Source organism: Hibiscus syriacus, unplaced genomic scaffold (genome assembly GCF_006381635.1).
Source record: "Hibiscus syriacus cultivar Baekdansim isolate YM2019G1 unplaced genomic scaffold, ASM638163v2 tig00117056_pilon, whole genome shotgun sequence".
NCBI classification, from domain to species: Eukaryota; Viridiplantae; Streptophyta; class Magnoliopsida; order Malvales; family Malvaceae; genus Hibiscus; species Hibiscus syriacus.
The window spans coordinates 6,689,697-6,704,977 of record NW_024063539.1 but is presented as its reverse complement, the minus strand read 5'-3'; the positions used below and the strand labels follow the sequence as shown (position 1 = coordinate 6,704,977).

General features: G+C 38.9%; 1 protein-coding gene across 1 annotated transcript; it reads left to right on the top strand.

Moving 5' to 3' along the window:
• Positions 1-488: 488 nt before the first annotated feature.
• LOC120197898 (protein NOI4-like) lies at positions 489-15,125 on the top strand. The gene is made up of 3 exons (XM_039199294.1): positions 489-499; positions 14,489-14,671; positions 14,783-15,125. Exons 1-3 carry the CDS (start codon positions 494-496, stop codon positions 14,825-14,827), a joined length of 234 nt encoding a protein of 77 aa, XP_039055225.1. The 5' UTR covers positions 489-493; the 3' UTR covers positions 14,828-15,125.
• The last annotated feature ends 156 nt before the right edge of the window (positions 15,126-15,281 follow it).

The following is a 15,281-nucleotide window of genomic DNA, read 5'->3' as shown; positions in this document are numbered from 1 at the left end:
AACATATTCTTTTCTAATTCAATATAGATTTTCTTGTTGGATAACATAGTTATAATTTCTAAAGCAAACCAAAGATACGAGAAGATTATTGCCTAACATATTTATTCAAGCGAAATATGATCTGAAAGCCCCATACTGAGTTATCACCGATCGTTGGTCTGAGCGTGAAGTACGAAACAATACACTCATATATGATGCATTTTCTATTCTCATATTTGGTTGAAATCATCATGCATTTATCGAAGAATCACTGTTGTTGGATAGTGGGTGTGAGGATAGATTTGAGAATGTACCTGCGTGGACCGGTGTAGATTTAAAATTTTTTACTCATCATAGGTGATGGCAGGTAGTAAATTAAAAAATATTAGGAGATATGAAGATGAGAAGGGGTATTCGCACCCGACCCGCCCGTTTGACATCCTAATTCCAATTTCTTCTCTTATTTCTCTCTTTCTTCACATTTTCCTCCAAAAAAAAAAATCCTCGAGAATTCATGTCGGTATGTAATCTTTTCGGGATTTTGTTTCACTTTTCATTTCTGTTTAAATTCATTAATAGAAAGGTCTAATTTTGTTATGTGATTTAATATTTTTTTTAGTTTTGAGCTTTGGGTTGTTTTGATTCATATAGTTTTTGGGTTTCTTATTCTGGGTTTTAAATGAAAATTTCATTTTGCTGCTGATGATCAGAGTTCTAAATTTACCTTTTGCATCTTTTGGTAACTGCTTTCTTTGATGTGTTTTGCAGTTTTTTCTGTAAAATGGATTTTTTTCCTTTTTGTTTTATTTAACTGGTGAATTGTATACTTTAGCCATTTATTAATGTACTGACATGATTTACGGTTTGGATTTTTCTTTTTTCTTTTTTTGGAAGAGTGATTTATATTGAATGATGGAATGTATTGGCAAATGGGTGAATTGTCTCGACGTGTTTGTAGAATATTTGTCTGAATATGATTCAAGAAGGTTTGATTAAGTATCACTGATTTTGTGTGGAAAATGTAGTTTCTGATTAATTGTTGAAGCTGTGAAGTAGGGAGTGATAAGCTAGGTTTGTGATAAAGCTCTTTTCAGAACTCATCCAGTGTCTAGATATTGAAGGACGCTCAGCAGAGAAAATTAGCTTTTCTTGGAGGTTTCAGAAGCCATGTCTTGTTACTTATGTCTTATTGGATATCTAATCTGCAAATAGCAGCTTGATTGTGCATGTCGTAATCCAGAAATTTGTTCACATTCTGAAATAGATGAATCTTTTCGCATTAAATTGGTCAGCACTAAGTAATTAGAGTTCTTTATGGGATCTCTGACACCGTATATTTTGAAAGATGTTACTAAATTGTGCTTGGTATATGCATGACTTACTACTATTTTGATACTTTATGTAACTTCGTGTTCGACTTTTTTGCAGATTCCTTTTTGTCTTGTTGCTGGATAAGTTAAGCGTTTCACTGTATCTTTCCAAGAATTTGATTATTTCATGTTATCTGGTTGTGGCTTCATATTGATAATGCAAATTATTTTATGTGGTCATTTTTATCTCCATGAATGGTCATTGTGATTTATATTCAATTATTGTTCATGTGGAGGCTCTCTGTTTGAACTGTGTAATTTATACTGTTGCTATTTTGTCATGGCTTTCTTTCATTGTTCTACCCACGTAACATCCCCCTTGAATAAAGATTGTTATGTCGGTGATTATAACTTTGTTTAAAATACTTATTTCAAAAACCATTTATGATTTTTTGTTTGATATCCTATTAAAAATTGTGATTGCGATGACCAGGCCTTTTGGAGTGCTTTCTCTAGAGCAATAACCAGTGTAACTGTTCAGTTAATTTGAGCTACACTGTTTATTTAGGTTTTTAATAATGCAAGCTGCAACATGCCTTTTTAGCCACACTGTGCTATGAATCTGACAATGTGATCTAAGCTCTGCTGAGTCGCATTTGTTTGTTCTGTTTTTTTCCTCTTTTAGTAATCATTATCATATATTATTAATGATAATTGTCGTTTTGTTGTCAAAATAATTCTTTATTCTCAATCAATAAATTAAGGAAATGCGTAGCAAGGAGAAGTAAGGGTCGATTCCACAGGGACTTAGAAAATTATAAATTTCTGTCTGAATTATTTATGTCAGGCGTGAAACAGTAAAAATGGAGGGATTTTAGTAAAGATAATAAAGTGATTAAATAAAAGTAATTAAAGTAAAAATAAGAAGGTGAAGATTGTGAATAAATACGGTAAAAGTAGCCTCAAGCTTCGCTTTGATTCAATTTCCTTTAGATCATCGAATAAGATTTTCTCTTCGGGATTCACGTCGGTTATTTTGTCTACAAGGGCTATCCTTGTGACTCTATCTTGTATATCGAATACCCAAGGTAATCTTTGATTCCGGCTTCGGTAGTTGATTCTAACAACATCTATTATCGTAGATCAAATACCGTTTAAGTTCGTGGCGACCGACTCGGATTGTTGTTTCTATAACCGTCAATTCCGATCTCAATTCCCTCTTGGCGAAGCTATCTCGCCAAGTGTGTTCCCAGGAAGTCGAATTGCTTTCTATAAGCCGAATCTTCCTCCCACACGTTTAATCGCAACAACTTCTTGACCAAAGTCAATCTTCGATTTTGAAAACTGTTTTGATTTTGAAAAATAAGCGCAGAGATTGAGAGAGAGATTCCGAAGATATTAAGGGACCGTTTCAATTCTCCCGTTGGAATTGAATCATCGCGACAGCTCTCGGCTTATGAAAAGTTTAGCTAAGCATGACAAAAGTCATACTTAGCATAAAAAAAACTTGAAAATAAAGAAAAATAAAAGAACTTGAAATGGAAAAGAGAAAACTTTTATAAAAACTAGAGAGAAAAGAAGAATGTATTCTGAATGATGAGTTTAGGCTTACCCCAAGTGGGTATTTATAGCCTCTCAAAGCCTAAAGGATATTAAGGGACCGTTTCAATTCTCCCGTTGGAATTGAATCATCGCGACAGCTCTCGGCTTATGAAAAGTTTAGCTAAGCATGACAAAAGTCATACTTAGCATAAAAATAAAACTTGAAAATAAAGAAAAATAAAAAAGAACTTGAAAAGGAAAAGAGAAAACTTTTATAAAAACTAGAGAGAAAAGAAGAATGTATTCTGAATGATGAGTTTAGGCTTACCCCAAGTGGGTATTTATAGCCTCTCAAAGCCTAAAGGATAAACAAAGAAAATAATAAAATAATACAAAAGATAATTGTTTTTAAATTTAAATTCAAACTTAAACTAGTCTCCTAATGCAACTTTGCTCGTCAATCTTCCAGAAGGCGTGCAGACGAAGTCTCCTAGAAACCGCCGCTGACTGGACCTTCTAGAAACTGCCATGTCAGACAGCGTCGTGCCCAGAGTCGTGTCCATGTCTCCAGCCGTGACCAAATAATAAAAAAAATGCAGAATTCGCCCGTTTTATCACCAATTCTGGAAAGTAAGGACCTGCACGAAAATAGACATAACACAACCAAATCAGCAGCAATAACTTCACAAAATCGAAGAAATAACGAACATATATTAACGATTCTGAACACTCATCAAATTCCCCCTCACTTATCTCATGCTTGTCCTCAAGTATGATTAACCAAATCAGTCAAAAACTTCATTAAACGTTCTTTGTCAAGTTTCATATTCAAGGAAGCAAGGTAGAGACCACAATAACTATTGAAGTCAAGAAATCAATCAACTGAACATCACCAATTGAAACAAGTCAAGTGCAATTGTAATATCCATTCATTCATAAATCTCAATGCTCATAACTCAATACCTTACCGGGATTCACTCAAATCACTCAATGTGTTTGGGGTAAAGAAACGCTCAATGTCAGAATCGACACGATATTACCATAAGCCTGCAAGTAAATCAAATCTCCACTACTAATAAGAACAAGATGCATAAATCAAAGGGTCTTTTATTGGTTGTAACGTGGCTTAGGTAAAGGTAAGGAAAAGGCTAAATATATGGCTAAAATTCAAGGCAATGAACTAACAAATAATAATCTCAACTCCATCAAAACATTAAGCACAACAAGATAAAAAGACGACATATCAAACAACAATTTTCTCGTCGAAATGCATTTTTTCTTTTTCACACTTTTGTTGTTTTGTTTTCCATTTTTTCTTTCATGTCCTTTTTTTCGAACATTTTTTTTTCTTTTTCGAACTGCTATTTTTTTTCAACATTTTTTGTGATGGAGAATACAATGGTAAAATTATTCACTTGCCCTGAAAAAGGTAGAAAAGAGGGATAAAATAAAAAGGCTCGGGTTTATGAATATGGTGGAAACAAAGAAATGGAAATTGGCTCAAAAGTGGTTAATTAAGGGAAAATATGCATGGGTAGGCTATTTAGTGGGGAAACGGAATGATTAATCCTAAGATGCCCAAATCATTTTTAAGCATCATGTTCATGTGTAATCTCGACAGTATTTAACATGCAGGTTCTAGAATGCCAATGTCAAATTCGACACATTCAATCAAACAAAATGAGAGCGAAAATGATATGCTCGTAAAGGGTCAAATCTCACCAAATTGTTTTCATGCATTGAGGTAATCACATTTCAACCAAAAAAATCATGGAATATCACAAAAATACCAACTTATCAGAATCCATGCTATCCATTATCAAGAATATCATAACCTAAATAATCATGTGTTCCCAAAAAAGCATAGCATTCCAAAAATTTTCACCAAGACAAAGACATTCAATGAAATTTCTGACCAATTCAACTAACACATACTAGATTCAAAGCATAAAGACAAACAGAAGGAAATTCAATCCTACACTCTACTCCCTCTCACTTAAAGTGTTTTGCCTCAAAACAAAAAATTAAAATACAAGAGAAGGAATAGAGTACTCCCCTGATCTAGTGTCGACCGCGACCACGGCCTCGGTCGCGATGAGACGTGCTAGGACGGAGGTATGAGAGAATTTCTGTGATGTTCGTCTCGATAGAGTGGAGGCGGTCGTGTAATTCATGCATTTGTGACTGCATATCTGGGCGTGGTGCTGCAGGAGGTGGCGCTGGTGTGTTTCGACGAATGAAGACTCGCCGAAGTAAGGTGCAGTTAGGGTTCCGGCAAGTAGGCCCATTGAATCCAAGCAACGCTCATCTAAAGCATCTGTAGAAAAAGCATAAGTAAATCGTGTTACATCAAAGTGAGCGTTGCGAGAAGCTAAATGTGTAATGCAAGGGCCAAGGATAAGTGGGCGGTTGGATCGGATAACGATCTCAAAAGCCCGAGCAAACCAAAATCCTAGGTTCACATGCTCGCCGGAGGACATGCACCATAAAAAGAATAGCTCGACTCGGCTTAAGGAGGACGATGAGTCATTCCGGCCAGAATAGTTGTAAGCGAGGAAGCGATGGATATAGCGCAAGGCCGGGTCGTGGATAAGGTGGGCTCGCGTCGAGCGGGCGTTGAATGGTTGTTCGGCTAAACCTGTGAGCGCCTCATAAGCTGTATCGGCATCGAACTCTGGGGAATCTCAAGTAAAGCGGTTAGATACGAATGACTCGTGACATCCGTCACGAACCCCATAACAAGATTAAATTCTGATATAGACATTGAAAAGTAAGACCCACACAGTCGGAACGAGATAACATCAGGTGAACTAACATTAAACAGGTGTTGAGGCGAAAAATTAAAAGTTGCATAAAATTCAAACACAAGTTCATAAAACGTTCCACAGTTAATCATCGGAAAAAGTTCCCAACCAATGGCAGCAAAGTATGCATGAACAGACTCACGTAAATGCAATGTTTCTAGAGTACGCGTCGGAATATATAGCAACACGGAAAGGGCGGTGTCTTACCGATTCGAAACGTACCAGTTCGTCATTGGAGAATTGTAAATAGCCGTGCAACATCTCCTCAGGGGGAACTGTGTATGATCGGCCCCGACGGTTGCGCTCCGGGTTTTCGTGGGTTGGTGGTGGGTCGTCGGGCACATCCCCCGAGCTAGGTGGATGGGTGTGCGAAGCATCACGGTCGTGGTGTTGCCGAGAGCTGGACGTCGCGGGTGAGGGATCAGGGGGTGGAAATCCGGCAGTGAAGTCCTCTGTAAAACCATAGACAGGGTGGTACATTAGTAAAGGTTGAATCGATACGGGGCTAGAGTTTACCTCGGGAGCAATATCCGACGCCGCAGAGTGCATCGAGTATGACGGGAATGCCGTCCGTCGCGAGCGAGATGACGATGCATCAGTTGGCATGGAATGAAACGACGGGGACGGAGATCGTGGAGGGGACGGGCGACGAGATGTGCTCGGTCCAGGACGGAAGGAGGCGGTCGACGCAAAAGACGAGTGATACGGGGATATCGGTACTTGGCCATGACCTTGTGTTCGTTGAGTCAGAGGAGGCGGCGGAATGGTGTCGAAGTCGCTCGGCAATTCGACGAACGTCGGCGCGTTTGAACGGCGTCGTCCTCCTAGGACGGTGGGCGGAGGGGCGTTGGCGTTTTCGGGTCGGTTTCGTGTGCGCACCATAGCGGATTAGGGAGGAGTGGGTGTCGTGAAAGCGTTGAAGCGGGTTGCCTTGTTGGTTGATGCCGCCGGTTGTGAGCAGAAAGAGGAGGAGCGATGGAGTGGTGCGCGATGGGGGGGTATCGATTTGAAGAAGGTGAAGGGGGTGGGTTTAAAATTGGCTTCTGGTTTTAGAGTTGGAAGTAAAGGAGGACTTTGAGGTGGATTAGAAAAAAATAGATTTTAAATTTTGAAAAGGTGATGGAAAAGGATAAGGTGGGGTCCATGGTTAAAATAAAAGATGAAGAGAAGGGATTGGGGGGTTGGGCGGCAGGAATATATCACAAGGGGAGAAGAGAAAAATTGGGGTTGGCTAACGTGCGTCGACCCCCTCCATGGGTTCTGCTATCGTGCGCCATTTAGTGAAACGGTGTGCACGGCTGGGGTATATTTTCTGCTTTGTGCGATTTTGAACTGCTTCCGAAAGTTGCATACTTCGAATGAAATTTCCGCAATTTTTCGTCGTTTAAGTCTGAATAAAAATCTTCGGTTCCTGCATAATAAAAATAGAAATTAAATAAAACATGCTTGATCAAATAAAAAAAATAAAACAAAAACAAAAAGTAAAAATATAAATATAAATATAAATGTAACGGAATTGAAAACAATGAGTTGCCTCCCATGAAGCGCTTTTGTTTAACGTCGTTAGCTCGACGACCTGATTCAGACTACAGGTTCTTCCAAGTTGAGATCTTCAATTAAGCAAACTTCGCTATTCGCATAATATGGTTTAACCCTGTGTCCATTGACTTTAAACCGAGTGCCCGAATTATCTTCAATTTCGACTGCGCCATGACGAAATATTCTAGTTACTGTATAAGGTCCGTTCCATTTTGACCGAAGTTTACCTGCAAAAAGTTTTAATTTTGAGTTAAAAAGAAGAACTTTTTGCCCGATAGAAAAAGATTTAGAAACAATTTTTCGATCATGAAATTCTTTTGTTTTGTCCTTATATATTTTTGCGTTGTCGTAAGCATCTCTCCGAATTTCCTCATGCTCTTGTATATGTAACTTCCGTGTTTCGCCAACCGCTTCTAGCTCCATATTGCACTGTTTTACGGCCCAATACGCCTTGTGTTCTAACTCGACAGGTAAATGGCACGACTTACCGAACACAAGGCGGTATGGTGACATGCCAATAGGTCCTTTGTATGCAGTCCGATAAGCCCACAGAGCGTCAATCAATTTCAAGCTCCAATCCTTGCGATTTGGCTTAACTATTTTCTCAAGAATCATCTTGATTTCTCGGTTTGAAACTTCCGCTTGTCCGTTCGTTTGCGGATGATAAGCCGTGGCAATTCTATGATTCACTCCATGCTTCCTCATAAGCACATCAATTACTCGATTGATGAAGTGTGTGCCACGATCGCTTATTATCGCTCTCGGTGTACCAAACCTGGAAAAAATACAATTCTTTAGAAATTGAACAGTAGTTTTAGCATCGTTGTTGCGAGTGGCCTTAGCCTCCACCCACTTCGAAACATAATCAACCACAAGAATTATATAACAATTGCCAAAAGAATAAACAAATGGACCCATATAGTCAAGTCCCCAAACATCAAATATTTCGTATATATGTATAGGATTAAGGGGCATTTCGTTTCTTCAACTCAAATTACCTGCACATTGACAATTATCACAAGTTTTGCAAAACAAGTAGGCATCACGGAAAATATGAGGCCAAAAGAATCCGCATTCCAAGACTTTATGAGCAGTTCATTTCGGTCCAAAGTGTCCACCACACGAATAAGAATGACAAAAATTTAAGATTGAGCTTACCTCGCTTTCAGGAACACATCGACGAATTACCTGGTCTGAACAATGCTTCCAAAGATATGGATCATCCCAAATGAAGAAACGAGATTCTCTCTTAACGCGGTTTACTTCGACTCTCGTTAAATCAGATGGTACCTTCCCTGTAGCTAAGTAATTAACTATATATGCGAACCAAGGTATTGATGTTTACGCCATCATCAAGATTTCCTCCGAGAATTCTTCACGAATGGGAGAATCAACCGCAGTGATTGGAAGCCGGCTTAAGTGATCGGCTACTAAGTTCTCACATCCTTTCTTGTCCTTGATTTCCAAATCAAACTCTTGGAGGAGCAAGATCAACCGGATTAGTCGTGGTTTCACCTCTTTTTTACTGAGCAAGTACTTCAAGGCTACATGATCGGAGAAAACAATAACTTTAGTGCCAAGAAGATATGATCGAAATTTATCTAATGCAAAAATAATGGCAAGTAATTCTTTTTCGGTTGTTGAATAATTCCGTTGTGCGGAATCCAAGGTGCGAGATGCATAAGCGATAACGTGAGGTTCTTTCCCGATCTTTTGTCCGAACATAACCCCAATGCTTCCATCCGAAGCATCACACATAACCTCGAAGGGAAAGTCCCAATTTGGCGGTTGGACTATGGGTGCCGACACTAACTTTTCCTTCAATACGTCGAACGATTGTTGGCATTTTTTGTCAAAATTGAAGACTTTATCCTTCTGTAATAGCTCGCACAATGGTTGCGCCACTTTAGAGAAGTCCTTAATGAATCTACGGTAAAAACCTACATGACCAAGGAAAGAACGAATTTCCCTCACCGAAGTGGGGTAAGGAAGTGAACGTATGATATCCGTTTTCGCCTTATCTACCACAATTCCTTTGGATGAAACAATATGTCCTAGAATCAAACCTTTATCAACCATAAAGTGACACTTTTCATAATTCAAAACAAGGTTAAATTCTAGGCACCGACGCAACACATTTTTTAAATTTAATAGACATTCCTTGAATGAATTACCGTAAACATTGAAGTCGTCCATGAAGACCTCAACACCTTTCTCAACAAAATCAGAAAAAATACTAATCATACACCTTTGGAATGTGGCAGGTGCATTGCAAAGTCCGAAAGGTATACGTCGGTAGGCGAAGGTACCGAAGGGGCACGTGAATGTCGTTTTTTCTTGATCTTCAGGTGCTACTGGAATTTGAAAGAAACCTGAAAATCCATCAAGACAACAATAATGAGATTTACCGGCTAATCGTTCTATCATTTGATCTATAAATGGAAGAGGAAAATGGTCTTTCCGAGTTAACGAATTCAACTTCCTGTAATCGATGCAGACTCTCCACCCATTTTGAACTCGTGTTGGTACAAGTTCTCCTTCAGAATTTTCAACCACAGTAACTCCAGTTTTTTTAGGAACTACATGTACCGGACTTACCCACTTGCTATCCGAAATTGGATATATAATATCTGCATCTAGGAGTTTTTATATCTCCTTTTTTACCACTTCCATCATTGGTGGATTTAGCCGGCGTTGACCCTCACGTGTTGGTTTTGCGCCTTCTTCGGTTTTAATTTTGTGCATACAAGTAGATGGACTCAAACCTTTTATGTCAGCGATGGTCTATCCTATAGCCCCCTTATTTTGGCGCAAAACCGTGATCAAGTCTTTTTCCTCCTCCTCAGATAACCCTTTTTGATATGATTACTGGCAGAGTGTTGTTTGGTCCGAGGAAGGCGTATTTCAAATGGTCAGGCAACTGTTTAAGTTCAACTTCGGGTGCCTGCAGAACGGAAGGTAAGATTTTAGAAGAAATCAAATTCAATTATGTATGATCATAATTCACGTTCTCATCATGACCCTCCAGCTCCCTGCATATATCAAAAGAGAAATTAGTCTTTAAAAATTCGTCAGCCAAAGGATCAATTGAGTCGACAGAATTTAAACTTTCCACTTTATCAGGATATCTCATTGCCTTATATACGTCAAATTTAACAATCTCACCGTCAAACTCCATAGTTAAAATTCCGCTTCTCACGTCAATTTTTGTGTGTGCAATGCTCAGGAAAGGGCGCCCCAAAATAATATCGGACGATGTGTTCGTGCGTTCATTCTCCATGTCGATTATATAAAAATCAGCGGGAAATATCAAGTCGTTTACTTCCACCAATACATTCTCCAAGAGTCCTTCATGATAGATTACTGATCTGTCGGCTAGCTGTATCGAAATCTTTGTATCCTTCAAAGGATCGTTAGTGACCATTTTATAGACAAATAGAGGCATTACATTAATTGATGCACCAAGGTAACACATAGCTCGTTTAATCTCAATCTTACCAATTTTACAAGGGATTGCAAACATACCTTGGTCATTTAGTTTGGGTGGTAACTTTCGTTGGAAAACGGCTGAGACGTTCGCTCCTAAGCTTACTTTCTCGACTCCGGTAAGCTTCCTCTTTGTCGTACAGAGATCCTTCAAAAATCGGGCATACCTTAGAACTTTTCGGATAACCTCAAGGAGAGGTATATTAACCTCTACTTTCTGAAGTACGTCTAATATTTCCTTTTCTTCGGTTTTTTTATCCTTTTTAACTAACCTTGATGGAAAAGGTGGTGGCACGTCATAGGGAGATGGCGTCGGATCATCCACTTGTTCTTCTTCATTCTTATTCTGGGATCATGCGTCATTGGTCTTCTTTTCTTTTTGGACTGCTTGGTCCGATGGGATAGGTGGCGCTACTACTGTACCACTCCGAAGGGTGATGGCGCTAACGTTTTTCCTCGAATTCACTTCAGTTTGAGACGGAAGTTTACCTTGTGACTCTAATCTCCCAACGGTTTGAGCCAGTTGGCTCAATTGCTTGTCCATCTCTTGGAAGTGGGCTTCAGTTCGGGTCTGGAATTTCTCCTGGGATAGTGCTAACCTTTCGACAATCGATTCTAGTGATGTCTTCTGCGGCTGTTGTTGTGGTGGAGGTCTCGCTTGATAGCTTTGATTCGGTCTCGGGTTCTGCGCATAACTGAAGTTCGGGTGATCCCTCCATGCTGGGTTGTATGTATTACCGTAAGGATTATAAGCTTTTTGGGGAGGTCCTGGGAAGTTTCCGACTACGTTGACTTGAGCTGTTGCATCGTCTTGAATCAGTGGACAACCGTCTGTTGGATGATCAGGCAATGCACATATTCCACATACTCTGTTTTGTCTTGTCTTTCCTGCAACAAGAGAGTTTACGACTTCAGTTAACTTATCTATTTTACTTTCCAATGAAGATGAACTTATCTCATGAACCCTTCAAGAAGGTTCATTATTTGCGCGGAACTGTTGGGAATTTGCAGCCATCGTCGATATTAAGTCTCTAGCCTCGGTAGGAGTCATATTCACCAAGGCTCCACCGCTAGCAGCATCGATCATCTTCATTTCCAGGGGAGATAATCCTTCATAGAAGTATTGAATGAGTGTTTGTTCGGTTAGCCCATGTTGTGGGCAACTAGAACACAACTTCTTAAACCGCTCCCAGTAGTCGTAGAGCGACTCTCCATCAAGTTGCTTGATTCCAAGTATTCTCCTTCGTAGTTCACTTACTTTTGCCGCAGGGAAAAACCTGTCAAGAAAAAGACGAGTCATATTAGCCCATGTAGTAACAGAATTAGGAGGAAGATAAAATAACCATTCCTTAGCCGAGTCGGCTAAGGAAAAAGGGAAAGCTCTAAGTTTTATTTGGTCCTCGGTTACTCCCTGTGGTGTCATGCTAGAGCAGACCATGTGAAATTCTTTGAGATGTTTGTGTGGATCCTCGTTTGGCAATCCGCGAAATGTAGGGAGGAGATGAATAAGGCCAGTTTTCAATTGGTATGGAGTTTTGCCTTGGGGAAGATCAATGCACATAGGCCCTTGTTCAGTGGGTGCCGCGGCTAACTCCCGAATAGTAGGTTCGGCCATCGGATTTGTATTACCTGAATTTGATCTTTCTTCTGGATCTAATTGTTGTCTCCTTCTTTCCCGAAGTGTCTGTGCGTGGAGTCTCCTAGCTTCAGCTTCGATCTCCGGGTTGTACTCCACTAATGTGCCCGGATTTGTCCTGGTCATAAATCAAAAACAAACAAAAATTAGTAACTTTGGCGAAGTCCCCGGCAACGGCGCCAATTTGACAATTGTCGTTTTGTTGTCAAAATAATTCCTTATTCTCAATCAATAAATTAAGGAAATGCGTAGCAAGGAGAAGTAAGGGTCGATTCCACAAGGACTTAGAAAATTATAAATTTCTGTCTGAATTATTTATGCCAGGCGTGAAACAGTAAAAATGGGGGGATTTTAGTAAAGATAATAAAGTGATTAAATAAAAGTAATTAAAGTAAAAATAAGAAGGTGAAGATTGTGAATAAATACGGTAAAAGTAGCCTCAAGCTTCGCTTTGATTCAATTTCCTTTAGATCATCGAATAAGATTTTCTCTTCGGATTCACGTCGGTTACTTTGTCTACAAGGGCTATCCTTGTGACTCTATCTTGTATACCGAATACCCAAGGCAATCTTTGATTCCGGCTTCGGTAGTTGATTCTAACAGCATCTATTGTCGTAGATCAAATACCGTTTAAGTTCGTGGTGACCGACTCGGATTGTTGTTTCTATAACCGTCAATTCCGATCTCAATTCCCTCTTGGCGAAGCTATCTCGCCAAGTGTGTTTTCCAGGAAGTCGAATTGCTTTCTATAAGCCGAATCTTCCTCCCACACGTTTAATCGCAACAACTTCTTGACCAAAGTCAATCTTCGATTTTGAAAACTGTTTTGATTTTGAAAAATAAGCGCAGAGATTGAGAGAGAGATTCCGAAGATATTAAGGGACCGTTTCAATTCTCTCGTTGGAATTGAATCATCGCGACAGCTCTCGGCTTATGAAAAGTTTAGCTAAGCATGACAAAAGTCATACTTAGCATAAAAATAAAACTTGAAAATAAAGAAAAATAAAAAAGAACTTGAAATGGAAAAGAGAAAACTTTTATAAAAACTAGAGAGAAAAGAAGAATGTATTCTGAATGATGAGTTTAGGCTTACCCCCAAGTGGGTATTTATAGCCTCTCAAAGCCTAAAGGATAAACAAAGAAAATAATAAAATAATACAAAAGATAATTGTTTTTAAATTTAAATTCAAACTTAAACTAGTCTCCTAATGCAACTCTGCTCGTCAATCTTCCAGAAGGCGTGCAGACGAAGTCTCCTAGAAACCGCTGCTGACTGGACCTTCTAGAAACTGCCATGTCAGACCGCGTCGTGCCCAGAGTCGTGCCCATGTCTCCAGCCATGACCAAATAATAAAAAAAATGCAGAATTCGCCCGTTTTATCACCAATTCTGGAAAGTAAGGACCTGCACGAAAATAGACATAACACAACCAAATCAGCATCAATAACTTCACAAAATCGAAGAAATAACGAACAAATATTAACGATTCTGAACACTCATCAATTAATAAAAGCAAGCATTTACACTATTAGTCCACACCAAAAATACAACAATCAGAAACAATGCTCTATAATGTCAAGCCTGCAGGATAGATCACCCGAGTTTTTTCTTAATTTTGCAAAGCATGCCAATTAATTTTGCAGTTTTTAAATGAATAGAATTTTACTAAGTTGAAGCTGAAGTTGTGTAATACCCTTTTAGTAACTAGCAGCTTTCATTTAGCAGTTTCACTGGCATTTACAGTTTAGATTGTATCAGTGATCTTATCTTCAATTGAATGTATTGCTAGTTCAGAATAGAAAATATTTGCCCGTATGTTCAATCTCATGAAAAATAGAAGTCTAGTGATGTGGAAAATGAAAAATATCTAATGTCTTACACTTGTAAGTACCCTGGTAGCTTGAAAAACAATCAAGAGTGGGTTGTCATAGCCTCTTTTTCCCTTTAGTCGTCTTTTAGAGTTAAGAACTATCAAAGTAGACAATTTGTTTGAGCAATTGTTTTTTCTGTAAGGCATTTCCTTGTTTATTGATCGTGGACTAATTGTTAATTTTGAGCTTTGAATACATTGTAGCAATTAGCTACTTGGTGAAACTCGGGCATGCTTTAACGGTTACCTTGATATTTTATCTATCTGCTTACCTTGTTTATAAGAGTCTTGATGGGAATTCACTTTTTACTTTGCTCAATATGAAAAGGGCCAGCCATTGCCAAAATTTGGTGAATGGGATGTCAATGATCCTGCCTCAGCTGAGGGATTCACTGTGATCTTTAACAAGGCAAGGGACGAGAAGAAAACAGGTGGCAAACCTGAGTCACCAGCAAAGGCTGATCCTCATGCTAAGCCTAGAGCGGAACCTGGCAAAACCCAACCTGTAAGTAATGTCTAATGACTTGCTCTTGGCATCTAATAACAGTTTCCTTGAATGTTGCACCATTTCGATATGCAATTATCGTTATAAATTGTTGCTATGATGATATTTCAGAAAAAATGGTTTTGCTGTGTTCTAGCTCCAGCTGCAGAATCTTGAAGAACTCGCATAAGACTAAGAGCTTCCACAAGAATGTTAATGTCCCACCATATTTTCCTAAACAAGATGGGATCTATAGGTCTTGATAAGCCCGTCTAGATTTCCATTTTGTGGTGTAAAATTTAATTCTGGGGGAAGAAGTAAACAAGACAAACACTTGCTGTATCTATATATTGATTTGGTGGTTGTTATCAGAAATTGTGTTATTTCATTGTCTTTGCCGCCTGTGTTATAAAGCCACAGAGGTTTTGCTGTGACACATTCTTTCTTCATGTTATACATGTGATCGGTGTTTTTTTCTCTTTTTATTTTCATTTCCTTCTCTTCTTTTTTTATTGGAAATGCATTTCAAAGGAAGTTCATAACATGCATAATAACCTGTTCTCAGATTATGGCTGGATTTTGATGGTAGTTTATAACATGTAGAAGAACATGTTTTCCGTCTATGGCTGAA

Excerpts from the sequence above, each read along its gene's own strand:
- LOC120197898 (XM_039199294.1), top strand. Across the intron at positions 14,672-14,782 it reads AACCTGGCAAAACCCAACCT|AAAAAATGGTTTTGCTGTGT; the intron begins GTAAGTAATGTC and ends ATGATATTTCAG.